This window comes from Gambusia affinis, linkage group LG17, assembly GCF_019740435.1.
Source record: "Gambusia affinis linkage group LG17, SWU_Gaff_1.0, whole genome shotgun sequence".
In the NCBI taxonomy this organism is placed as follows: Eukaryota; Metazoa; Chordata; class Actinopteri; order Cyprinodontiformes; family Poeciliidae; genus Gambusia; species Gambusia affinis.
The window spans coordinates 17,245,731-17,272,345 of NC_057884.1; the positions used below are offsets into that span (position 1 = coordinate 17,245,731).

General features: G+C 37.2%; 1 protein-coding gene across 8 annotated transcripts in view; it reads left to right on the forward strand.

Annotated features, from left to right (window-relative positions):
* ank1b (ankyrin 1, erythrocytic b) overlaps nt 1-26,586 on the forward strand; it is a 69,233-nt gene extending 42,647 nt beyond the window's left edge. For 2 of the 8 annotated variants that reach the window (XM_044096326.1, XM_044096328.1), the window contains 18 exons: nt 347-501; nt 711-922; nt 1,937-2,141; nt 2,240-2,336; nt 2,464-2,692; nt 2,871-2,999; nt 4,901-5,020; nt 5,643-5,727; nt 7,727-7,801; nt 8,044-8,175; nt 8,410-8,568; nt 9,086-9,157; nt 17,884-18,526; nt 18,605-18,740; nt 18,831-18,875; nt 19,229-19,300; nt 20,269-20,363; nt 21,350-26,586. In XM_044096326.1, coding sequence (XP_043952261.1) covers nt 347-501; nt 711-922; nt 1,937-2,141; nt 2,240-2,336; nt 2,464-2,692; nt 2,871-2,999; nt 4,901-5,020; nt 5,643-5,727; nt 7,727-7,801; nt 8,044-8,175; nt 8,410-8,568; nt 9,086-9,157; nt 17,884-18,526; nt 18,605-18,740; nt 18,831-18,875; nt 19,229-19,300; nt 20,269-20,337 — 2,635 coding nt within the window. In that variant the 3' untranslated portion in view covers nt 20,338-20,363; nt 21,350-26,586. The remainder of the gene's footprint in view (nt 1-346; nt 502-710; nt 923-1,936; nt 2,142-2,239; nt 2,337-2,463; nt 2,693-2,870; nt 3,000-4,900; nt 5,021-5,642; nt 5,728-7,726; nt 7,802-8,043; nt 8,176-8,409; nt 8,569-9,085; nt 9,158-17,883; nt 18,527-18,604; nt 18,741-18,830; nt 18,876-19,228; nt 19,301-20,268; nt 20,364-21,349) is intronic. The other 6 variants (XM_044096332.1, XM_044096327.1, XM_044096329.1 and 3 more) reach the window with 6 other exon arrangements.
* The last annotated feature ends 29 nt before the right edge of the window (nt 26,587-26,615 follow it).

The following is a 26,615-nucleotide window of genomic DNA, read 5'->3' on the forward strand; positions in this document are numbered from 1 at the left end:
TAATTCCTACTATACCCTTGTGATGTCCTCAGTTGTCCTTGTTTTCATCTCTCACCACCCACATTCTTCACCTCTTTCCTCTCACCTATCATCCCTGCAGATCCTCCTCTGCTCATGCTTGTCACGGGTCTGGTTGGACTTTGTTTGCCTCTTAATTCTCTTTGCCTTTGCTTTCCTGAGGTCTTTGTTCATTACAGAAGTACCTTGTATTATTCTGTTGAAAAACAAGAATTTCTTTTACCAGTATAAATATGTAATTGCCTCTAACTCACTGAAGACTCTTGATTCAAACTGAAAAGTTTATAAAGACTTTGAAGACTTTTAAAAGTACTTTTTACCTCTACAGGCCTGTCATAGTGGAAATCCCCCACTTTGCCTCATTGGCCCGTGGGGACCGGGAGCTTGTGGTCCTACGAAGTGAAAACGGCTCCGTTTGGAAAGAGCATCGCAATCGCTATGGAGATGAAGTGCTAGAAACCATTTTGAATGGCATGGATGAAGGTCAGTTTCATTTGAACAGGTACTGTTTTCCACAGCAGCTTGCATGCTATCAGAAAAGTCACTTATCATCTTGAGATGCAACCCTCAAAGGAAACTTTCTCAAGGCCACTGTCTCAGAAAATTTTGAAAGTCAGCTTCTCCTGATTTACATTAAGCCAATAAAAATCCATCTTTTTGCCTCCCTCTGACCTTTGTTCACTTTGCTGTAGACTTGGAAAGTCAAGAGGAGCTGGAGAAGAAGAGGATACGTCGAATCATCTCCACCGACTTCCCCCTCTACTTTGCTGTAGTCTCTCGCATTCAGCAGGAAAGTGATCTTATCGGCCCTGAAGGTGGCCGGCTCACCAGCAAGCTGGTGCCCCACGTGGAAGCAATCTTCCCTGAGACGGCTGTTACCAAGAGAGTGAGGCTGGGATTGCAGGTAAAGAGATGGGTGGACATTTCTGCAGAACTGCATAGAAAAATAACTCCTTGGCTGTTTGATGTGTCACACTGTCTTGGGGAGAGAGAAACTTTGTGGTCTGTAGTGGTACATTCACCTGCTGGCTTAATGTTGGCTTTCATTGATTTATGTTTTTGAGCTGCTCTTTTGGGCAAATGAGGGAATATACTACACTTTTAGTTTTCAGGACTCATGTTGACACTGTGCTGCCCTCTTAAGAATATCTAAGCATCATAAGTCGCTTCTTTTCTCAGCTGTAAATTGGCGTCTCAACCCTTCTGTTTCAAACACAAGAAATTTGCCAAACTCTTTTGACAAATTTAACACAACACATGCACTAGAGTCTAAAAATAAACAAATAACTCCTGGTCACTCTATACCATAGTTATTTCTGGCTGCAGTGAACATGAAATAAGTGTGTGAACAAGTGTAAATTTCAAATAGCTTGTTTAAACTGGAGTACTGACTATAAAACCGTATGATGGACTGTATAAGGCACCAGTCATGCAATCTTTTTTTGTTGTACGTAACATGGGCTTTCATTGTATTTTCTTTCTTTGTTTGTTTTGGTTACATACCTTATTAACATTTTTTTGTCTTGATAACAGTCAATGTAAAATAGATTGCATGAGTCTGCATTTTGCTTTGCCTTACGTTGGTTTGTTTTATGTTTTGCTTTTATCCAGCCGTTCGTCTCTCCTCAGTTGCCTGATTTAAGTTGTGAGCCACACTGACTGAGCTGATGCACTGGTCTGAGTTGGGTCAGATGTGAAATATGACTTTGTTGCATGTGTGAGTATGGCTGTGAGTTTGTTGTTTCAGTTTATTGCACATTTGTTCTTCGGTTCACTTTTAGCATTAGTTCCACACTTATCCTTTGAAACTTGATACACTGTTTTTCTTATTTTTTTCTGATTTTTTTTCTCTCTCCTGCAGTCATGTTTTTTTTCTGGGTTTTCTTAAGAATCTTTTGTCCCCCTGAATAAATTTCAGGCACAACCAATCCCTGATGAACTGCTAACGAGGCAGCTGGGAAACCAGGCAACCTTCAGCCCGGTGGTTACAATCGAACCCCGGCGGCGCAAGTTCCACCGCCCAATTGGTCTGCGCATTCCTTTACCTCCGTCCTGGAGGGAAAGTCCACGTGATGCGGGGGAGGGGGACACCACCAGCTTGCGCCTTCTCTGCAGTGTTATAGGTACTGTTAAAAAAAAAAAAGTCCAACTTCGAATTGCTAAGGACTGTAGGAAGCTGTGTCTTTGCAGATTAAACTCACTGTTTGTTTTTGTTACTTAGGTGGAACAGCTCCAGCTCAGTGGGAGGACATTACTGGAACCACCAAGCTGATGTATGCGAGTAGCTGTGCCAGTTTCACCACCAACGTGTCTGCAAGGTAAGCAACTCAGCATGAACTTTGTGAAAAGAAAGGAAATCTATTACCACCCTTCTTTTTCTCCATTTTTATGTGCAAACATTTAGTGTCTACTGGCGTGAATCATTTGTTCTTCTTTCCCATCCAGATTCTGGCTGGCAGACTGTCCGCGTACAGCAGAGGCAGTGACCTTTGCCAACTTGTTGTACAAGGAGCTCATGGCAGTCCCATACATGGCCAAATTTGTCATTTTTGCGAAGATGAATGAAGCTCGGGAAGGTCGATTGCGTTGCTACTGCATGACAGATGATAAGATGGACAAGACTCTGGAACTGCACGAAAACTTCTCTGAGGTGGCCCGAAGTCGAGATATCGAGGTAAGTGCAAAAGAGAGCAGCAATCACACTGACAGAAAGAAAAAGAGGCAAAGAACTGACTTTTTTTTATGTCCTCCCTTATTTTACTTATCAGTCTCAGAGATGTACATTTAGAAATATATTTAAAAGTGGATGGTCATAGCCTGCTTGTTTTCTAATATTGGCATGGTTTACACAGCTTATGGAGGGTATGCCGCTGCACCTGGAGTGTTCTGGGAATTTAGTGCCCATCCGGAAGGCCACTCAGCAGCCTCGCAGCTTCAGCTTCCAGGCCTTCAGAGACAACAGACTGCCTGTTTCTGTCAAGGTCTGTCTTTATGTGGCTGTTCACTTGCCTAACTTTCTATCACTTGCCATTCATTCCATTTGGTTTTTGATTTTATTTTTAGTTTTTGGGTTTAACACACCAAGGATCCTTTCTACAGATGATCAATATTTTAAACAAAAAGACTATTGCCCACCTGAAAATTTTATGCAAACAATAAAAGTTGAATTTATGCCAATTGTGTAATAGGTTTTGCTCTGTAATATTATATGGAGGACATGTGATTTTTAATTAACCTTTTTGTCTTTATTGTGAATTTAGCATGATCAATTTAAAAATAAAGCATGTTGTTTATCATAGAATGATACAATTACTTGGACATACTGTCGGAAACGTTTGGTGATAAAAATGAATAAATTTGAATGATAAGGACTGAGGCAGAATAGGAGTTTTGTCAGATGTCAGATTTCTCCTCACATGTTCCAGCTTTCAAAGCCAGAATGTGTTGGAACTTAAGTTTATTCAAATATTATATTTTTCTATGCAACACTGAAATCTTTGAACCTTTCTCACCATTTGAACATTCACATCTCAGAACGCCGTGAAATGATGTTTAATGTCTGGGAAAACTTGGGACACCAAGTTCTGACAGTACAGCAGAGGATATAGTTCTCTACTGCATCAGAAATTCTCACAGAATCGCCACCATTAAAGTTTTCACATCCATTATTTGTGTCACTTCATATTGACAAGTTGTTAAATTGTTGACACATTTTTTATAAAGCAGTTTACTTAGTTTTTAAATGAACATCCTCCAGACACAATAGTGGAGTGAAAACTGTGTCACCACAAAGAAAAAAAATAAAACCAACTAAAAGAGAAACTTTTCTAAAATTGAACAAAAATGCTTTTTTTTTATTTTTATCTATAATAATGGTTGGGAATGTTTTGCTTTCCCAGAACCTTTAGCAAAACAAATTTAAAAAGATACACATAAATTATCCCTGCAATGACACATTCATAAAAAGTTATCTGTTTAACTCTGAATTTTTAAAAGACTGCTATCATTTTTAGCAGTCTGCATAAATACCAGTTTTTAACACTTTTTCTTAGGTGATCTTAAATCAACAAAGTCAAATCTGTATGTGCAGAGAAAAGAAGAATAAATACATGAATGTTGTGTAAACTGATCCAGAAGAGTCAGCCAAGTTGATGGAGCTCCGAGATTAATTTAGCTCACACTTGGGAGCAAAGTCTTTGAAAACTACATGGAATTCTGTGTGTAAGCCTTGTCTTGTCTGTCCTGTGACCATATTGATGTAATTTCATTGTGCTGTACAGTGTTCTTTTTCCCCAAGTACAGTCAGTTCTTTTTTTTTCATCCATATCCATCGGTGTGACATATGGTACTATGTAGTGTCACCTACCTAAATTCTTGTAGCCATGCAACAAACAACTTACCTATCTATCCCCTGACTCTCTTGGGTAATTGTTTGCATGCCCTGTGTCTCCCTCACTTTCTTTGCCTGCCTTCCAATCTTTGCGGCCTTGCCTGTCTGTACGTGTCTGTCTCACTGTCTCTCTTTCTTTCTCTCATGGTCACTCTGTAACTGTCTGATCTGACAGACGCCCAGGTAAAATGTGCAGGTAAATCTCTCTCTCTCTTGCCTGCCTGTGGACTGCTTCCATCCCTGTTTCCCCCTGCTCCTTGTCCAATGTTACTGCGCACCGACCTTCGAGGCTCTGCGGAGAGATCTAACTCCTCTTTGTGATCTGTTTGTCCTTTCCTCTTACTCCTCCCTTCTTTTTCTCTGCTTCACTCTAATATTTTCTGATGTGCATCGTCTCGTGCACTCTTTCTTTCACATTCTTTCTGTTCTCCACCTACTTCTATCTATTTTTCTGCTGTTTTTCTTCTTTGTTCTGTCATCTATATGTGCCAGGTCAGAGATAGCAACAAGGAAGCCACTGGGTTTCTGTCTTTTCTGAGGAAATGCACAAAGTACGAGGACTCGCAACACGTCTTGTGTAACCTTAATATAACTATGCCACCTTGTGTCAAGGTAAGAACTTGCCATGATACATGAGCACACATTTGAACATGAAAGGTTAATGAATGAAGGTTGTGAGGCCAAATTCTTACTGGGTTAAGAATTAGTACACATCTCGGGTAGGACAGGATTAATAATGAATAGTTATTTTTAGTTATCTTGAGAATTTAATAACTCAAAAATATCACATTAAAAATGTGACCAGTTAGAACATTCTGATAAATTTGCAGGATTTCACTTTTACTGTTGGACTTAAAGAGGTCTTTGTAAGTACAGGGACTTGCATTTTTGAAGATTTTTACTTATAATTTGCTTTCCATATTGGCATAGTAGATTTAATGACAACTCTCTTGGTACATACCTAAAACAGCTTGTGCCTTCTGTTGCATTTTTGATTATGTTGGCCTGTATCTATATTACTTTTTAAAATTTGTAGCAAAGATAGGATGTTACTAAAATAAAGGCATGTCATTTATTTCAAAGATTTTGATGTTACCAGAGATGCAAACCAATTTATAGGCTGCTTTATTCCTTTTATAGAGTCAAATGTTTTATTTTACTATTGTCGTTTCCATGTTTTCCAGACAATTATTGTTTGCCATAAGAAACCATTGTTATTTGGTCCCTATTTTAGGTTGCTGGGAGCGAGGAACGCAGGCGAACTTTAACCCCTCTGGCCCTGAGAGAGCGCTACAGTGCACTGAACGAGCCTGGTGTGGGTACGTTTTTATTGTCTGTACTTCAGCCCTCTCCTCATAGACACACACTGGAGATGGGCACAGAATGGTGCTCTGCCCTTTTGCCCAGACCCCCGCTTCCCTAATCTGCCCCTACTCCACCCTCTCTGCCCCTATTTGTCTCATGTGCACGCATGGCACAAAGACTAAAGCCTTGGATGCAATGTACTGCTGTACAGTTTGCCCCAGAGTTTGTGGCAGTGCAGTTCGATGAAAGCACACAAAAATGTAAGGCCGAGAGACAAGCAGCCGTCTGGAACATGGCCTGAAGTAGCTCCATGGCACCTGGAAAGTATGACTTATTCTTTCCTGAGTGTCTTGGATGTTCGAACAACGACTTCTGTGATTGGTTAAGCATGGCGCTGGTGCCTCCACTGCGACATCCAATGGCATGGCAGCAGATACTATTAGCTTATGAGCACTGAGAATGAGCAGGACCTCCCAGTGGAGCTAGACAGAGGAGCCCTTTATACTGGTTTTTGGTAAATGCATAATGGTTACTCTTAAAGTAAAAAAAAAAGTGGTTTTCTGAGGGAGGAGAAAAGGTCTCTTCTGTCTATTGAGTATGCAGCGCTGCTACATTGCACCTTGGTCCCTCTGTAATGGTTACGGAATGCTACTATGGGACTAACATTTCAATGAACCCCAAAGTCTTACATCTTTTTATCCACAATAAGTCCTAACCGTGATGATTACTTGGATAAAAACACTGTTGTGGTTAGTGCTTATTTGGCTGGACAGAGAAGAAAAGGTATGTATTATCATTACATCTTAACAAGAAACTTTGCTCAGTTTTAAATCTTTTTAGTTCACACATGACAAGCTGTAATCTTATAACGTTTTTTATAGCTATACTTTGCTTAACTTCATAAGGATAGATCAAATGTTACAATCCTGGATGTCTTTGTCAGGATGTCTTAGCCCCTGATACAAAGGCATTGAAAAAAAGACATTTTTTATACTATGTTCTTGAGAACCTTGACATGAATTCACAAACTACATTTAATAAATGTTATGTGGACTACAATAGTATTCTGATTGCACAGCATTTTACTCACTCTCCAATGACATTATGAATGGTTAAGTCTATTCTGTCTGTGTTTCTTGATTGTAACAGGGGTTTTTTTTATTTGAACTTTAGTTTCTGTAGGGCAGACTCAAAATGAGGCAAAAACCTGATATTAATTTGATCAGGAAAGTTTTAACCTCAAAGAGATTGTCAGAAATTCACCTTAAACTACCACCTAGTCAAGTTGGTATATCTACTGCCTATTGATGCAGATACCACACATACAAAGGTTTATACTGCAAGCAATTTGATAGCATTTTAAAGTTGAACTAATTCCTAATATCACTAATATCCATTAAAATAACTTACAAATTAGTTTAAAAACAAACAAAACATTTTCTCCTTTATAAATGAAAAGAAAGTGAGGCAGTTATTGGTTGTTCAAATAACCACCTATATTATTTTTGCATACATTTAAATTGCTCTTGTTGATGTCTCCGTGCAGTTTGCTGAAGTGTTAGGATAACATTAGCGTGCTTAGTATCTCATTTAGTGACTTTAATAATTCAGCTCATATTTTAATGCTCTTCCAGTTGCTCATGATACAAAATCTTAAAAAAACCGAAAGAAAATGCTTTAATTCTTCTTAAACTTAGCACTTTGAGCCTCATAAAAACTTAATAACTAGTCTTACCAAAAAGCAAAATAATATTCACTGTCAGATATGTTCACAATATATTTGCTAGTTGTGAATATAAATATAAGATGGTAATGTTTTAAAATCACCAGCACAAAACAAATCTTCCTAGGGACTCTAATGCTAATGAATGTATCATATTGTGTGAGGATTAGGAAACCTGGAATCAAGACATTTCTGATTACAATCTTCAGAGCGTTTAGAAATCTGGTGTTTTTGACTCTGTCTTTTCATGATGTTTGGTGGGTCCTAAACTGCTCCTATTTTCTCTTTAGCTTCAGTGAACGCCATGGAGAGAACTGAGATCAAAATCAACATCATATCTGATCAGCTAGGCTTAAGCTGGGCAGGTTAGTAACTTCAGATTTTTACAAGTTTGAAACAAATACAGTGAGTAAACACAAACTAGTGACTGATTTGATTCAGTCTTCCCTGAGGAAAAATTCCCTTGTCAGATTATGTAAACTGTAAGTGGACTTACAGTTTACAAACCAGGAGATAACCTGTGGTATTTACTTCATTTGTAAGTGATCATAATGTCTTTATTTACTGGTGCAGATATCCAGTTTATTTTATCTGCTTTTTCTTTCAGAGTTGGCGCGAGAGCTTCAGTTTAGTGTTGACGACATCAACAGGATCCGCGTAGAAAATCCAAATTCCCTTTTGGACCAGAGCTCCGCCCTTCTCAACCTGTGGCTCAGCAGAGAGGGCAAAAGGGCCAAAAGTGAGTCTTATTAAACTGACTACCATTTTACTCTGAGGATTAAATACAATGTTTAAAGCTGTGGAAAGGCTTTAGATTTCAACCAACAGCAAGCAGCAAAACAAATGGATCTGTATTAAAAGAAACTCAGAAAGAGTTTGAAAGTGTAACTTTACAGACTCTTTACTGTAAGACATGTTCTCATTTTAAATCTTTTCTGTCATTTTCTTTCATTTTGGTGTGTGTGCTGCTTAGTGGAGAGCTTGTACACTGCTCTGAAGAACATTGACCGTGCAGATATTGTGTCTTCACTTGAGGGCCAGGCCCCGCAACAGGGGCCCGGGTTGTCAGAAGAGGGGGCCTGTCGTCTGGCTGACAGAGATTCTACATTGTTGTCTCCCAGTGTCATTAATGGTAAGAAACATAAACATATTATAGCATGAATTTAAGAGAAACTATTTTATCTATCAGCAAAGGCTTACCTTTATATATTTAAATTGCAATAGCTTATGCTTGCTCGTGATTATCTTGAAGATGATGATGATGATGATGATGGAGATGCCTTAATGATCACAAAATCCCTTCTACAATGAGATAAGAGTTTAAAGGAGAAAATGAAGGTTTCTTTATTGTTTCATATTAATTCTATTTACAATGGTTTGAAATTACAATTCTGACAATATCCCAGTGTTAAAAGTAATTTGGAAGCAAAGGTTATTAAAAAGAAAATAACCACATAAAGTAAGCTCTGAGGAAACAGGCATTCAGCCAAAATCTCTGTTTTCAAACATCAACTTGCTATTCAAGTGAAACATTTACCCTGTTTGAGGCCCAGAAAGTGATCTGCCGTTCCCCTTCATCTGTGAAAAATTGCCTGCTTCGTTAGAGTGTGGGTAACAGCCATTGTGCCTTGTTTCTGTTGCCCCACAAGAGATGACGGACACAAGGCCTTCACGCATAGTGCACAAGCCAAGAGTTATTAGACCCCCGTTTTTCAGAAGGGGTAAGTTGATCAGAAACTGGGGCTGCATGGTGGTTTGCTGCTCTTGATGATGATGATGATGATGATGATGATGATGATGATGATGAGTCTCAGACGATGATTTTGAGGTCTGAGGAATGGTGTCATTCTCCCACCATGAAAATGGCTTTTATCAGCATGCACTAACACCGCCTCTGTGCATTTCTCACCGGGGCACAAGCCATCTTTTTTTCTTTTTAAGTTACACTTTGTTCCACCTCATAATTTAGATATGAATTATAATGTTTCTACTCATCTAGGAAAACCATCATAGCTCTCCTTTATATTTTGGATTTTAAGGCTATACAGCCATAAAGGTATGAATCTGAAAAGCACAGTGTCTTCTGAACATATCCCTTGAAGTTTTTTTCCACATTTTTTGACCCTTCATCCACATACCTCAGTGTATCTGATAGGGATTTTATGTGTCAGACCAACAAGGGGTGCATGACACTGAAGTAAATGAAAGTGATTAATTAATTCATCTTTTTACAAATAAAAGTCTGAAAATGTGACTTAGCTGCATTCATATTCAGGTCCCTTTACTCTGTACAGTCTTCAAAAATCACCAAATTAAAGTGCAGGATTGTTGGAGAGCATTAGTAAACAAACAGCATGAAGAAGAGTAATGTTATGGAGATGTTTAAAGCACGGTTAGGTTATAAAACGGTAGCCAAGGCTTTACATATTTCATGAAGCACTGCAGAGATCCATGGTTCAGGGGGGATAACCAGTTGACATGGCAACAATGGAAATGTCTTTGTTAAACAAGAGCCTTAAAATTTACTTGCAGTTTTCTACCAGCCGTGTATAGCGCAGAACGAGCATGAGAACATTTTGTCCCACAAGCAAAATACTGTATGTGGCAAAAGAAATAAAAAAAAAAAACAGTACTGGAGATCAGCCCATTATCACCATCAATGCTAGGGAACATGGCAGTTTTATCAAACAGAGACTGGGAAAGTGGTCTCAGTTGATTGGAAGATGATGTGGCTAAATTCATCCAGTCCTGAGAGAAAACCTGTTAGAGGCTTCAAGAGACATGAGACTGGAGTGGAGGTAGTTTGAAACAAAACATATTTATATTCAGGTGTTCTAATGGTCTAAGGAAAGTTCAGGCGTAACAACAGGGGAGAATTTCTGGCAAGACTTGAAATTTTTAATACACAAATACTTCCAAACCAATCCGATGGACGTTTTTTGCTGAAAAAACAAAGAATAAAGCTGGTGGAGGCATAACACAGAGGATGAGTTCCAGGTATAGATTGATAAATACAAATTCTAATCACCCTTTTCAGATTTTTGTTTAAAAAATGTTATTCCTCTTTACAATTATGCAATCTTTTTTGTTGGTCTGACGCATAAAAACAGGATCAGATATACTGAAGTGTTTGGATTGTGATTTGAAAAAAATAAAAAATACAAACAAGGGTATGTGTACCATCTCAATGCACCGTGCAAGAAATTCCTTCCATTTACTATAGATGTCTGGATTACATCTGGGACTGGTTGTGTATGTGTGCACATAAGTATGTGCGTGTGCATACATATCTTTGTGTGTATGTCTGGGATGGATAAAAGAGTCAAAACTGAACAAAATGAAAATGTGCTCTGGGCCTTCATTCCTTGTTTCTGTCTGTCACTCTTCCTATCTCACTCTTGCTTTCTTTTTACCTGAGAAAAAGACAACATTCCACATATCTTACTGCAGATGATGTTGGAATGATCTCTCTTCCTCAGGATTCTGTCCAACTTCTTCCTCTTTCTCTGAACCTGTGACACAACATACCAGCTGCCCAGCTGCCCTGCTCTTTCTCCTTCTCCTCCTTCTCCCTTCTCCCTTCTCCTGCTCTTCCTCCTCACAGCTCTACCTGTCCGACCTCTGACCTCATAAGAACCTCATTTTGACCTCTGGGCCTCCTCTTCTCTTGTCATCTTATTTCCCCCCGTGCTCCTCCCTCGTTCAGTCAAGTGGGGACCCTCTCCTCCTCTTTAAATCCACAGCTCAGTGTGTGTACTACTGTTTGTGCACGTGCATGCTGCATGCTTTACTGTTACAGTACTGGAGTGTGAGTTTGTGTAACCATAAAAGTGATCTTTTTGTTTCAGACTAGCTTTTAAAAGATTCATTTGTTTAGATACAGTCAATTAGGTTTGAGTCTTATTTGCACAGCAGATAAATATTGAAAATATGTTGGATTAACTGAGTGAGGTTATTATTTCCAAAGCATTTTTTACGTATGGGTTAAGTCAGACGTTTACATGCACACATCAAAGGCTTGAGCATCATATTTATTTTTGGGTTTTACTCATCCTTTTAATGCCTTTTCATAAAGTTCAATTGGAGATCAGCACTTTATCACCATTAATGGTTCAGCCATTCCTAAAAACAGGAACTAGTTGTACAAGTTGGAAGTTGTTGGTTATTGTTTGTAATCCACACAGGATTAAAAATTAGTCAAGCTGGCCCAAATCAATTCAGTTCAAATCAGATAGTTACATACACTGTATATAAAGACACTTTTTTTCACTGCCTTTTTTTCCTCACAAGCCTTGATGATGATATCATGGCTTTGTAAGCTACTAACAACTTTATTCACAACATTTGAATTAAACAGAGGCATTCCTGTGGGTGGATTTTAAGGCAGCATGTCAAACACTACTTCCTTGTGTGACATCATATTAAAAATTGTTATTAAAATCAATTAATTAAGAATTCAGAATTAGTTATTTTTGCACTATTTCAAGATGTCCTGAAGTTACAACATTTATGGGCTTAACTTAAATAAATAAATGCAACTACAACACCCAGTTGTATTTGTTCTTATGCAGATGCAACAGGGTGGTTAAAAGGATGAGGCCACACATCATTACTAGTTTTGAAAAGCACATTGCAGGTTTACATTAAGCTCTAAATATAATACATCTATATCAATATCAATAAAGTGTTTGTATATATTTGGGCCTGTATTTCTAATTTTGAACCTGTTTGGAGTAGAGAAAATTGACCAAACAAAAAAATCTAATTCTTGGATCTTGCATCTGTTGTATTTCCAGTCCAGTACCAATAAAGGAGGGTTTAAGGAAGCAACTAATGCTCAAAGATAACATATTATTAATGCTGATGATGAGTATATGTACATTTCTGATAGATACCGTGTATGAGTGGATGAGGATTTTGTACTGGTGAATTGTGGTGTCTGCAGTTTGCCGTTTATGTTCTTAACATCAAACTGTGCATGGCATGCTTTCAGTGTCTGAATTAATCTTTGCTGTGTATAATGTTCTCTCTGTTCAGTGGGTGTACTCTAATCTTGTTTTATGCTAAGTTAACTCAAAAAGTGTTTTCTTTTCATTTACTGTGAAATAAATGGTGTCATTTTAACAATATGCTGTTAACACATTGACTTCTGCATCGCACATAATGTTCAGAGAACAATGCTGCTGCAACATGAAGTCTTTCTTTCATGGGCAAACTCATTAATCATACAATTGTATTTAATATTTTAAGAGGTCAGTGTTACTGAGGAGGGTTTGTTGGGTCTTTACACTTTTTACTGAACTTAATCCAAAAATTTGCCCAAGTCTGAAAGACTCTCAGCATTGTTGAAACATTATCTGCCGGCAGGGATACTGGTGTGAGGGTGTGTGTTTGTGTATGGTTTGGATGTTCAGGATTTATTGCACTACATTTTAACCTCACCTGTGACCCAAAAAAACTACTTCATTCATTATATATAAAAGAATATGAGTGTAGTTTTGTGAGTCTGTGTTTTTATTTGAGCACTGTTAAAACAGTGTATTGTGAAGTGTGGTGTCCTTTTTTTTGTTTGTTTGATTTTAGGGCTTTTTCAGTCTCAGTTGAGCTAATCTGTGCTTCACCATGTGTTGTGCCTTGGACACTTGTGTGTGTGTGTCTTTTTTGTTTTTTGTTTTTAACAGCAGGAATAAAAAGGAAGGACTAACCCTGACTCAGCTAAACTCATTCAAGCTGCCATTCTAACTCATTCCTTCCTGTTCACCCTCATTCTGATGCTCTTACCATCCTGGCCCTGTTCCATCCCAGAGACACACACACTGTAGTTCATAAGTCAATAAATTCTGGAAAAAACCAAATGCATCACAAAGAAGTATTTCACTCACATAAAGAGCCATAATAATTTATTATTGCCACTTGAAAGCTTTAAAATACCTTGAAATCCTTCTTTTAATGCAGTAGATTTAAGTCACACTGAAAAATGTAGACAAAATTTGTCTTTGCTTTGCATACATTCATTCAGCAGGAGGAAAATCCCATGAAAATAATTACCTTTAGCAAAATCAGTAGTGTCACAATTGTTGGCACATCGACTCTTAATTCTCTATACAAACTCATAACAGGTTTTGGCTGTAGGATACCACTTGGTCTTCTTCTAGATTTTTGACCATTCCAGGATCTCTTGTTTTCAGAACAAGGTTTCAGGAGGTGGAACAGAAATTTCCTTAGCAAAAAGTTTATTTTTGTGCCCACTGAATTATTTATGTGTAAACTTGACCATATGTTTTGCATGAATATCCATCACTTTTTATACAGTCCAGGTAACACACTCAATGTTACGTTTATCTGTGTGAAGGTGGAACAGGAAAAGCTTTTTTGTGTTTTTATTTAACCTCAGAGAAATGCTCTGATCAACTTTAGAAACTAAAGGTTAAATTAAAATATTCTACAATTACATTTATATCTCCAATGAATTGGTACCAATCATTATAATGGTATAATGGTTTCATTATAAGAAACACATATTTTTCCAAAGTAATAAATGCACTGAAATTCTTGTTTCTGTGCTCAGTGTGACATTAAGCTCCTGTAATAAAAGATGAATTTGTGTGAAGGCTTTTAGCACATTTTTACCACGGGTGCCAAAACGTGTTGAGGTTATATAATAGATAGTCTCTGTAATAACATGTGTCAGCTGTTCTAAAAATTTAATTAAGCTGTAAGGCTTCAAGCTACTTCATGCCAAAATGTTCACATCTCCATTACTGGGCCATAATGGGTACTGCTTTTAACATAAAAGTAAGACAAAAAAAAAATTCTGAGCTGCAGATCCGCTGAATTTCACCTCTGTTAAATGACACATTAAGCACCAAAAACATGTCATCTATGCTCAAACTTGATAGCATGTTGGTTAAATATGTCAAGTTTGGGAACCTTTACCACATCTACATCCATTAGTGTTTAACTATTGTGTATGCCTTTCTTGATATTTAGCTTTTTCAGTTAATCTCTGACAAAATCACGTAAAACATGTTTTCTGAATCCATTTTCATTCTTTTAGCTAACAGTCAATAGATTTTGCTATTAAAATTAATTAACAACATTTTGAAAATTAAGATTGAATTAAATATAGTTTAAGGCTTTTAGTGAGGCCAGGTATGAATGACAACATTAAAAATGTTTAATTTGCATTCATTATTAAAATTTAAGCTGAACCCTGGTATTTAAAAGTGTAATTTTCTAGATATACATGGATATGCTTCTCACAAATATACTTTGGGCTTGATTTTGGATGAAGACCTTTTCACCTTCACTAATGTAAACATTGCATATGTTTAAATAAGAAATCCTAACTATAATCCTCTCACGTTTTCCATGTTATGAAGATATTTTTGACTTAAGTTTTACAAGAAATTGGTAGAAGTGACGTGCATAATAATTTTCTAATTTTGTCCATTTTTTTTTCAGCCGTTTGTTTAGCTAATGTTTTAAGTAATACCAAAATTAAAATTACATTCCAAAAAGTTTAAAATGTAAAATTATTTTAATTTCCCTTGCTTAATTCCTACAGACAAATGTTTATTGTGAATCAAGTGAGATTCAGAGTGTACAAGGTGTTTATTAGAAAAATCATAATTACTTTTTTTAACTTTAAAATTACCACCAAAAACTGTATTAATACAATTTTGTGTTTGAATGTGTATGTTTGTGTCTTTCGTGTACTGTCTCTGAAAAGCAAATGAAAAGTTTAGTCACCTAAACTAATTATCGGTGGCACTCAAATTAATAATAAAAGTTAAATGGCGTTCAAACACACAAAAAATATATGAAAACATGGAATATCTTTCATATACTTAAAGAAGCAGTTTGGATTTTTTTGAAGATTTTTTTTCACTTTTCTGTGAAAAGTTGTTTTGTGGTTATTATCTTAATTGCAGGAGATAACTCTTTCAGTGACCTCAGATTAAGCAGAGATTGTCCATAATTTTCTGATGATCCAACAACTATTCAGAGGTCAGATAAAAGTGGATTTGCTCCACTGTTGATCAAAAAAATCTCATTTCATTCACACATTCTTGTAAACGTTTAAGCCACTGTGAGGGTTGCAGTGATGAATATCTGCATATTGGTTTGACGTTATTCACTATGAAAATCGTATTAGCTTATGTTGTGTAAGAACTGTTATAAAAGCGATGCACTACAAAAACATGAGCTAAGTTCATGTGAATGTTTTTCATTGATTTTTACCTTTAAATTAAGTTGTTATTCTGGTCAAAGTATGCATTGAAACTTTTTATTTCTTCAATTTTAATTGGAAGTGGAGCCCCAGATATGTTTTAATTAAGTGAAGCATACAAACTGCTACAGCTTAAAGGAGTTGTCTTCTGCAGGTAAAATACTAACTACTTTTAATGACTCCACCGTTTATCTAAATTAAATTAGTTTTAAATCTATTAACTGTGTTTAATGTGAGTATGTATAGTTGTGTATGTGTGAGTGTTTGTGGAGGGAGTTGTACTTAAATGCCCGAGGTATAGAGTAGGATGCATGTTTCTGAATTGCTGCTGTAATAAAGGAGAATGCAAGAATTTTTCTAGCTTGCATTTTTCTCAGCAAAGCCTACTGCTGAGTCCCACTCAGGAACTTATGACATGGGTTGGAACGATAACAGATATTTCACAGCATTTTTGTTCATTGTGTTACATTATAACAATAATATTGCAGAGATGACAAATCATCTAAGCTGCTTTGCTTAGTTTCTGATTTGTATGAAATGAAAGGCCTTTAATTGGGCAAAATTAAAAGATCCTTCTACAAAAACGGATATCCTTGCTTTAATGTAAATGAATATCGTGCCAACCCCAAAATCAACATGTAGCTACCCTCACTTTTCTTTTTTTCTTTCCTGGGACAGTTTATGTTCTGGGAATTCACTTTCTTTCTTTAGTAAAAAAGAAAATAAAAATCAAGAGCCCTGCATCATTCACCTCACAAACAAAGGATGATCCACGAAGCTCTTACTGTATGCCCTCACAACTTGCACATTTTGCTGTGTCCCAATGACAAAGACCTGGACTGAATTCTTTACATCAGATTAACTTTCTTACATCAACTGGTCAAAGTATTACTGCAAAAAAAAAAAAAACTTAATTTAAAATGTTCTTGTGTTCTATTCAAGGGCATGCAGATAAAATATAATTGCAGGAGTGCTGCAGTTCTGCATTTAATTTTAAACATAGAAAATCAAACTCAGATAACAGGAACTTTGAACCAATTTGTGCTTAATTTGTCCTTCCAACATTTGAATAGGTTACTTTATCTAAAATAGGGTTTGCATAAACTATCTCTGTTTTATGACTCAGATTATTGTAACTGTAGAAATCAACTCTGCCTTTTTGCCCCACTGTGGCTAGTCATTAGCTGGAAAGCTAATCTGTGTTTCATCAGCATGGAGAATCTACAAATAGAGATCTACTGGATCAGAATTTTGTGGTCAAGCTCCAGTCTCTGATTTTCCAATGCTTTGACCTGCTAATGCTTTTAGCCATTTCTCATTATTTTTAAAAATGATCAATTAATATAATTCAGTCTTTTGCCCTTGATTTATATTAGGGGAATAGTTGTGTGTAAGAATGTAGTATGTAAAACAGGATTTTACCATCCTATTATTACTAAAAGACCAAATGAAAATTGCATCGATATTGTAAAGTTTCTTTAGCAACTTGTATTTAATTCAGCATGACTAATACAGCTAGCTAAAACTGAAACAGCAATCTCTTTGTGTTTCACAAGATAGATCCTTACTTTAACTCGAACATTAATGAAACGCTGCCAACATTTCCATATTCAGCATTTTTTGATAGTTTTGCTGTCTCCTTGCTTCGATGAGCCTCAGACATACAATGGCATAGACTGACAACACATTAGAAATGCAGTTTCCTTATTAGTAGCATAGGCAACTCTGGACATTATGTGACTCCCATTATCAAACATTTCAGTGATACACAACACTTTGAAGTTTTTCCCCTCAGTAACACTACCCACTCTGAAGATTGTCGTCAGCATGACCTGGTAGCTCTTCCATAAAGTGACTCTTCCTTTTCAAGCATTTAATTATCAAAACTTGTTTAATGTTTCTATATTTGCACATTAAAAGAGCTCCTCTTGCTAATTCTGAACATCCCAACATTTAAAATCATTGAGGTTTTCAAAACTCCTGTCATCCGAGCCTGGTTTTAATGAAATGCAGTATCAGACAAAATGTATTTCTGACTGATCAGTCCAAATTCGTAATATGTAGAGTCTCTGCTTGTGTATTGGGACACGGCTAAGCTCCACTGTTTCTTAAGTAGGTTGAAGAAACAGTCGACGTACAACCTCCCGACCCTCCCCATGGCTGTGCCTGCTCGGTGTTAGTGTTTCTCTTGTCTCGCCCCTGTCTTCCTTCCAGGTTATGGGTTGGTGCAGGAGGAGCTTGTGTCCCCAGCCTCCATGCAGTACAGCTTGCCCTCTCCATTGGGTGTGGAGCCGTACTGGCAGGAAGTTTCCAGCCTGGAGTGTGCGCCCATTGCCACCACGGAGGAAGACACACTAATGGAGATGTCGGATGTTCAGGTGTGGCCGGCAGGGGTTAGCCCCTCGCTGGTCACAGTTGAGGACTCATCGCTAGATGGTAGCAGTCGAGCAGATGACTCTGAGGGTGCGACGCTTTCCTTGCCCTGCAGCTTGGGCCGTCCAAGCAGCGGAGCCAGTGGGGCCAGTGGTTCCATCATGGAGCTGGAGGAAGAGGAGGAGGAGGAGGAGGGGGAGGTAGAAGAGGAGGAAGTGCCACAAGAGCCAGCGAGTGCACTGGCAGAACTGGACAGGGTGAGGGCCAGTGGCGCTGTTCCCAAGGTCAATCTGAACGGGCAACTGGGAGGTCAGAGGTCAGACGCAAGGAGAGGGGACGGTGTGGCTGTGGGAGGAGGAACTAAAGGAGGAGTTGGTGGTGTGGGGCTGGGCTCAGTGGAAGGGATTTCTCTTGTTGCAGGCCAGCAGATGTATGCTGGTGAGATGACTGGGCTGAGGCCACCGGAACACAATGGGGACAACCGGTACGTCATGCACTGTCTCAACGCATTATGAGATCATAGTTCCCCTGATAACCTCAAACTGTGCTTCATTCTTTGCAGGATGGTGGGAGGTGGAGCATTTCAGCCATACTTACCAGACAAGGACTCCCTGCAGGGCTGGGTGGGCTCGGCATCATCCGGACATGATGGAAGTGTGCCTGGCTTGCAAACAGCCCAGGAAGCCCTACTGACTCCGGTGTGTGATACGGGTTACTCTTATGTGCTGAGTGGGCACTTCCTGAAGGGCGCGCAGCCTTTTGACAAGGGGCTGGGCTTCTCTCATCAGGAGACTGGCCAACAAGCTTGGGAGCAGGAGCAAAGGCGAGGCCAGGTCAGGTTGCAATGCCGACCACCCGCCGCTTCCTGCACCTGGAGAGGGAAAACATCTTCATTTCGTTAACTTTTTTTTTTCTTTTTTTTTTTTGAATACTCAAATTTCTATCTAGCCATTTACTTTTCTCAAATCACAATCATCTGTACTTTTTAATCTTTTTAAACGGCTCAACAATCATCAGGACTGATGATTGGTCATTTTGATCAATGCAAAGACCCAGACTGAAAGGATTTTTTCAAACGAAAAAATTGTTCAACATAAATCTTTCAGATTCAAGAAAGCATCTTAAGCATTCAACGTTGATATAAATCATTTGTTTGATTGTATTTTATTATCTTTTCTTTGTTCAGAAAGAAGAGAAGGCAGACTTCTCTGCTGAGGGAAAATTTGTTGAAGAACGTGGAATTGCGCTTTCTAGAAAAGTAAGATGACTGTTTGTTTCCCATTTTCCATGAGACACATGAATTTTCCGCTTCATGTATGTTATTATTTTCATTCCACATAGTAAAATCATTAATTTAAAAGTAGCGTATAGGATATTGGTCTGTTTTAAACAATGTAACAAATGTTGTATTTGGACAGCATTTCTTTTCAAAGATAGTATCAAATTAACTACTTTAGGTTTTAAGTTGGTTTACAGATAAATATACAGTAGCCAGTGGAAGGATAGGCTTAGTCTCTGAAATAAATACTTGCAAGCTTTTTTTATTAATTCTTTCAGAAATATACAGGCAATTTTTCATTACCTCTAGTGTGTTTTTGTGTACACAAAAGCTTGTCAACAATACAGTTGTTCAGTTTAATTTCTGAGGTTTTTTAAACATTGCAGGATCTTGTTGAGTAGAAAAATATTGTCAATGCTTGAGTAGCATTTACCAGCTGAGCAAAATGTGTGAGAATGAGTTGTAACGATGTTGTAAAATAGATTAGGTGTGATTGTGTAAGAGACTTCTTTAAACTCACAGCACAGTAAAAGCATGGGGGATTTGCTCAAAGTTATCATGATACCAAAATATCACACTACCCATACCATCACACAAACACTACAAGTCTGAACTCGCATCTTGTCATTGTAGGTCAGCTGCATACAGTGAAACACACAGAAGATCATACATAGAAGCCACAAGGATTTTGGTTCATGTTGGTTTAAGAAATTTTGTACAGTTGAATGGATAAAAAAACAACTATGACTCAGATCATTCAAAGAATGAGAAATTTCACATGGAACAAAAGACAAAATGAGTTAATTCGGTGCCTGATTTGGTTGGTTGACTGCTAAAGCCCTTTGAGACCCTGAACATGTGAGCCATAGTTAGTTTCCTACTCTGGTTTCAGCACTTAACTGGTCCAAGTGTTGTCTCCTTCCTTCCTCCTGCCCTCCTTGCTCCAGGTGGGGATGGATGTAAGGAAGGGTGCTCAGTCATTGCAGCGCACCAGTCTCCGGAGAGTTAAACACTGAAATACAAATACTGCCCGGTCCTTCAGGTACGGGACAACAAAACAAGCACTTGTGCATCCCAGTGCTTGGACAATAACCTGTGTAGTGGCTGCTAATCTGATAGAGCCTAATAGTTTCTTACACCAACTTTGTTTTTATTTATTTTTAGATTTTTTTTTATTTGTTTGTTTTTTTATTTGTGTTGCTCCAAGTTAGAATCCCTTTTTGTAATGCTTTGAGTGAAAATGTTTGGTTGTTGTGTAAAATGCACAGTCTGGATTGAATTGACAGTCATTTAAATTCTATAGTAAACAAATGAGATACAAAGACAGGAAGGGTTTCCGTTTTTATTTGAAATATAAGTGGTTAATTCCAGATGATTGCCATGAACACGCTTCAGAAATGACGGATTGCTACTTTTTAAATCAACTTTAGGAAATAAAGTAGAAGAGAAATAAAGTAGTTTTAAGCCTAAATAAGCATACTATAGTTGAAGCATAGAAAGAAAAGAAGTTACGAAAAAAAGAAACAACAAAGTAAGCTTAAATCTGAGTATGGAAAATTATAGCATTTAGAAATGGAAATATTGTGGGAAAAGAGACTGCTGTGTTTTTATTTTGACTGCCTCCTGTGAACATGCTAGCACTAGTGGCAGCCTACATTCTTTTATGCAGTAGCCATACTATGGTTAATATGTGGGTGGCACTACTACCACCTATTATCAACTCTAGAGGAATTTGTCAATGAATATATTCAGATTCTTTCATTTTGAAATTCATTGCTGCAAATTTACCAAATCCATCTAAATAAATGTCTCATTTGTCCTGTTTTCTGTGTTTCAGTGTTTTCAAATCATGACCTCCTGCTTTTAGCAGCATTTTACACAGCTTCCCAGCCTTTTCTGAAAACTTGATTATATCATTGTCTTCATCATAAAATTTTAGAAGGCCAAAATAATTTTGTATGCATATTAAGTCCGTTTTTATATTTCTATTGTTTTTTTTGTTTGTTTGTTTGTTTGTTTTTTTTGCAGGACCGGAAACCCACTGCCAAAACACCCACCACAAAAACACGACCGGAACGAAGATGGAAATGAAAAAGAAGTGGGGAGAAAGTGGAGAAAACATACCAGGACAACCAGAAACATCCTCAACCTGTGATCATGAAGCACCACAAAACAAAAGAAGACGAGAACAAAAAGAGGAGTTGAACTTGTAGTTTTCTAACATTTGTAAAGAAAAATATAACTAAACAGAGGCATGATAATTCATTTTTATACAAAAAGAAAAACAAAAAAAAACTAATGTTCGTAAAACAACTAAGAAAAAAAGCAACAAAGTGCTTCCTGTGAACTGTAATCGCATGATAACTGCTGGTGCATGCCCTTTGACCTTTTGAACTGTCATTATCTACAAACTGAAGGAGTAAAAACTGAAGGTACAGAGGCCGGCCCGTGCATGGGTCATAGGTCTTTTTAAAGGACCTCATCCCCACTAACTGGAGTCGTTTGTCAGCAAGTTGAGTCAGTTAACACTGCAGCCAAAAAAAAAACACTAAAAAAAAAACATAAAGTCCCTCAAAGGATGGCTGTATATGCAGCAAAGCCTCTGCTGAGCCAATGCTTCTGTCATCGGACCCTTTCTCCTCTTATTCTTAATGTGATATATGCACTCTATGCTCTGTGGACATGTGTGTGCGTGTGTGTGTTTAAATTGCTCTGCCGCATGTTACCTTGCTTCGAGCTCTGCGTTGAGCCTCGCCTGCCCTCCCCTGATTGGCTTGTTGTCTCTGTGATGTCACGGCGTGCTCGACCTGTGCAAAGAGAAAGCCGCTGGCTCTTTCCCGCTTGTGAGTTCTCGTCTGCGTGTATCTATGTTTTTATTTAGATTTATCCTTAAACGAGTTAACTTCCTCTTCAGTATATGTCCGCTTTGGTTCTCCACTTTGTTTGACTTTCGTAGAGAACTGAATCTCTTTAATTCCCTCATGTCGTCAGGAGTAATGTGTTTTAAAGACATCGGAATGTTTTTCTTGGAAATGAGTTGGTTTCTTGACGGCATTGCACAGCAGCTCTATGATAAATATCTTAACTTTTTCCTTCCTTATGAACATTTTTTGTTTTTTCTTGGTAGCATATCTCATTTTGAGCCATTTTTATTGGTAGCCCTCGTTTATATGCAGTAAAAATCGCAGGTCTCTTCTATCCATTTTACTTCTCCGCTCCATCTTTTTTCTCTGTTTGTGTCAGCTGCGGCACCATGCTGTCAAATTTTTTATTTAGCCATTCAATACAAAAGACATAGAAAGAAGAAATACTGAAGAAGTTGACTTTTAAGACATTGTTTCGAAAATTCCCGGCAAGAGTGAAGTAGCAGGTGACAAAGCGTAAAGCGTGGACAGAGAGGTAGCACTGTGACTGTCCGGTTATCACTGACCCCAGACTCGTGAACTTTCTATATGTGGCTTGCAAAGGTATTTATACATTGAGAACATTTTCTCATTTTAGAACAAACTTCAATGCATTGCATTGAGATTTTATGTATTGGTGAAACAGAAAGTATTCCTCAATTGTGAGGTGAAAGGATAAGTATATGTTGTTGTTAATGTTTTGTTACAAATAAAAAGGTATAAGGTGCATTTTCAACAGCGACCCTGCAACTACAGGTTTCACACATTTTGTTTTTGTATTTGAAACTCATTTTCTCATTTAAAGTCATCATTTTTCATTTAAAGTGCCCCCTATGGGCTTCTTGTTGCTCCATGCTCTTTCCATCAACAAATGACAAAAACAGTGCTATATGTGTCAGAAAACATCCCCAAAATATATACTGAAGTTTGTGGTTGTCACATGACAAAATGTTCTATATAAATACCTTTGCAAACCTCAGTACATTCAGATATAGAACATGAAAAAGCACATAAACAAACAAAATAAACATATGGTTGAAATATCAGAATGTCAGACAGCTTTGCCACAGCAATAATACCTAACAAAAAGAAAAGATGGATTGCTTGTTCAGCAATTATGATCTGTGATGTATTTTTTTTATTATAGTTATTTATTGTTTAAAGCACTAATGTAGAAAATCTAATTTTGCTTAAGTTATTTTTAAAAAGTGTGTTTGTTGAAATGGAGTCACCCAAAATCAGTTTTGCTTTCACTGATTTATTAAGGCTATTAGTGTTTCACACGTTTAAAAAAAATCAAGCTCACATTACTGAAAGTCATGTATCTTTCAACACTTTATGCAGAAACCGGACAGCAGCACTATGTAGACTTTGTATCACAGTAGCACACATTTCTGGAGCGTCTCTACACTATTTTATCCCACAAGTACTGTAACTGCTACTGTAGCCTGAATGAGTGCAGCACAGAATGAATGCACATATTTTTCATATGCTCTCCATGCAAGCAACCTTCATCAGATAATAGCACATGTTTTATACCTTATCACATTTTACACTCAGGTTTTTTTTGTTCTGAAATGTAAAATGAAAATGGCTTTGAAATACGGATCGCTCGATGTAAAATGAGGATGAATTTAGGCAGGAGAACCGGAAACGAGGATTGTGAATTTTGAAGTCCTTTTGAAGAGGGAAATCTATGTATTTTTTTTATTATTATTATTATTATTTGCGGGCACTGCATGAAACTGAAAGGTTTGTGTACAGATGTGTGTCAGATTCTATTGATTCAGATGAGACCAAAAAGTAGTTTTTAATGCCTCTGAATGAGTCCTCCTAACACATAAACAGTGTTTATCCTACTTCATTTTAACAGCTGACAAACAAAAACTAACCATAAGCACAGAGATGACTACATTTATTTATTTATTCATATCTTTTTAGGATTTTTTTTATGTTTGAATTGAAATCCAGCACTTTCTAAAATTACTGGCAGTAGCATAATCTTACACTGAAGATTGTAGAGAAATCTAACTTTAGGGGAGGCAAAATCTTGCCTCCAGAATTAACCTGTGCCACAATTAGTGGAACCTCTATCAATTAATATAGAAATAAAATAAATTTTAAGCTAAGAACTACTTCAGTGAGTAGCATTTTGGGGTTACTGTTTCCATAGCAACCACTGGACTTTATCTACATGCTAATGTGAGGCATGGGGGAAGAATATCTTGTCAGTCCATCTGTCACAAACTTGAACAGTTAGAGTTTGCTAAGCTCTAATGTAACTTTAACTGATAAATGTAAATGGACTGTTCTTGCAGTCATACTGACCAATGTTTCTCTTTTAACAGCACTTGAAATCTTGTTATAGTGCATTGCATCATCATCTCTCTAACTCTCTATTAGATTATGCTACTGCAATAAAGGATTCATTTGTTTGAAAGACTTTTATGTATCTTTACCCAATGAATGTGTAGAATGCTCCTTGGAAACTTTGTACAATCTCACTAAATCTGCTTTATCTGGATGAAACAGAGCCCAGGTTCTCACAATCACTCAGCTATATTTTATTCACTAATTTTCAGAGTACAAATAATATCAGTCAGCACTATGTTAGTCTGTACTCCAATGTGAAATATATTTTGTGTTGTACCTGTGTTAAAGTAGCACTACCACAAATATTCACTCTGTACCCCCACCATTTAGTGCTTTTATTGTTAATGGTAGCTTTAAAAGTAAACCATTTGACCTAATACATGACATGAGGCACAAAGCCAAAATTTGTAGATCAGTTTCACAGATTGTGTAAAATAATTTGTAACACTGTTTTTTTGTTATTTCTTTTAGGAGAGTTGATACATTTGAGAAGGTTGACAGCTGTAAAGTTCCCAAACTGGAGTTCATGACCCTTCTGTGGGTGATGAAAGACCATGCGGTGGGCTCTCAATAGAATCTCCAAACATCAACTTAATTTTAAAAAGGAATGAGCTCAGCTTATTTTTGAAATACTTAAATAAAAACAGTACTCAACTTGAGGCTAGCGTATCTATCATTACCCATGCCAGCCCCTAAGAGGTAAAAGGATACCATTGTGCTTAATAACCTGTAAGGTTTCACTATATTCAGCAAAACTAAAATCTCAAAGATGTATGCATTTGATATTACATTATTTTTGTGTTGCATACAAACAGATTTTTCCTTCACATTCAGTGGCAGTTCTGGGATGGGTTTCAATCTGCAGCCAACAAACATGCAAATCATTGATACACGCTCTTCATTTGATTTTTTCTTTTCAGAGAGCTTGTGGCGCCCATATTAAGAACCACCACTCCTCAAATTTCTTATACTGCTCACTTATAAGAAAATAAGTTAAACATTTTTCTTGTTCTCTAAATTTGTTTCATCTTTGAGAAGAACTCTCTTGTACTATGGTAAGCGTCCCTGCCACCATGTTTGTGTGTTTGGTGTGAAAGTGTGAGCATGACAACACTTGAATCCAAACCTTGTCGAATCAGAAGACGAAAGAAGACATTTCTACGAAGCACGTGAGTGAAGAGGGTGTGTAACCTACGACAATGTATTTTAAAATGAGTATTGTAAAATATTAACTGTTGCAAAGAATAGAGATCACCTATACTCCTTTAGACTGGATACATGACAGTGTAAACGCAATATCATATAACTCTCCTAAGGAATGCAACTGCGCACATGCACAAAAAAAGATGGTTTTTATAAAAATGTATGTATAAATATATGACAAAATATATTTAATTAGAATGCTATGCACCCTCATAGAGTTGTTATGGATGTTCTTTAAGCATTATCTAGTTTAGGCCGACACCCACATTATGGGGAATGTAGAGGCTTTGTAGCTATGACCATTTGTTTTCTTTTCTTTTGTATTGTCCTGGAGAGGATAAACAAACGTGAATATGTATACAAGCCTTTCGATCAAACATGAAGATATGTATAGATCATGTTACCCTGTACACCAGCTCTTACCATTTACAAGACTTAATAAACAGAAAAGATGGGACATAACTTTGTCTGAGTTTCTTTTGTAGTTAAATGCTTAATGATTGTGTGTTTTAATATTTTTAATTGACAAACGTTCTGGGTACTTATGTTAATTCAGTTGTGAATTTAAATCTAAAACAAATGTTTAAATGATCAAGACTAATTGATTTTCAAGACTTGCAAATTGATGTTACCAGATCTATTGTATCCAATGTGCCCTACTTTGTATGGACAAAATATATGTATATATTTTTTTCTGAATGTGCAAGACAATAACAATGGGGATATACAGATGTAATTACAGTAAATTACATTTAATTATACATAATGGTATTATAAAGTTTTAATTAAAATACTTCCTCACCCTTGAGTCGAGT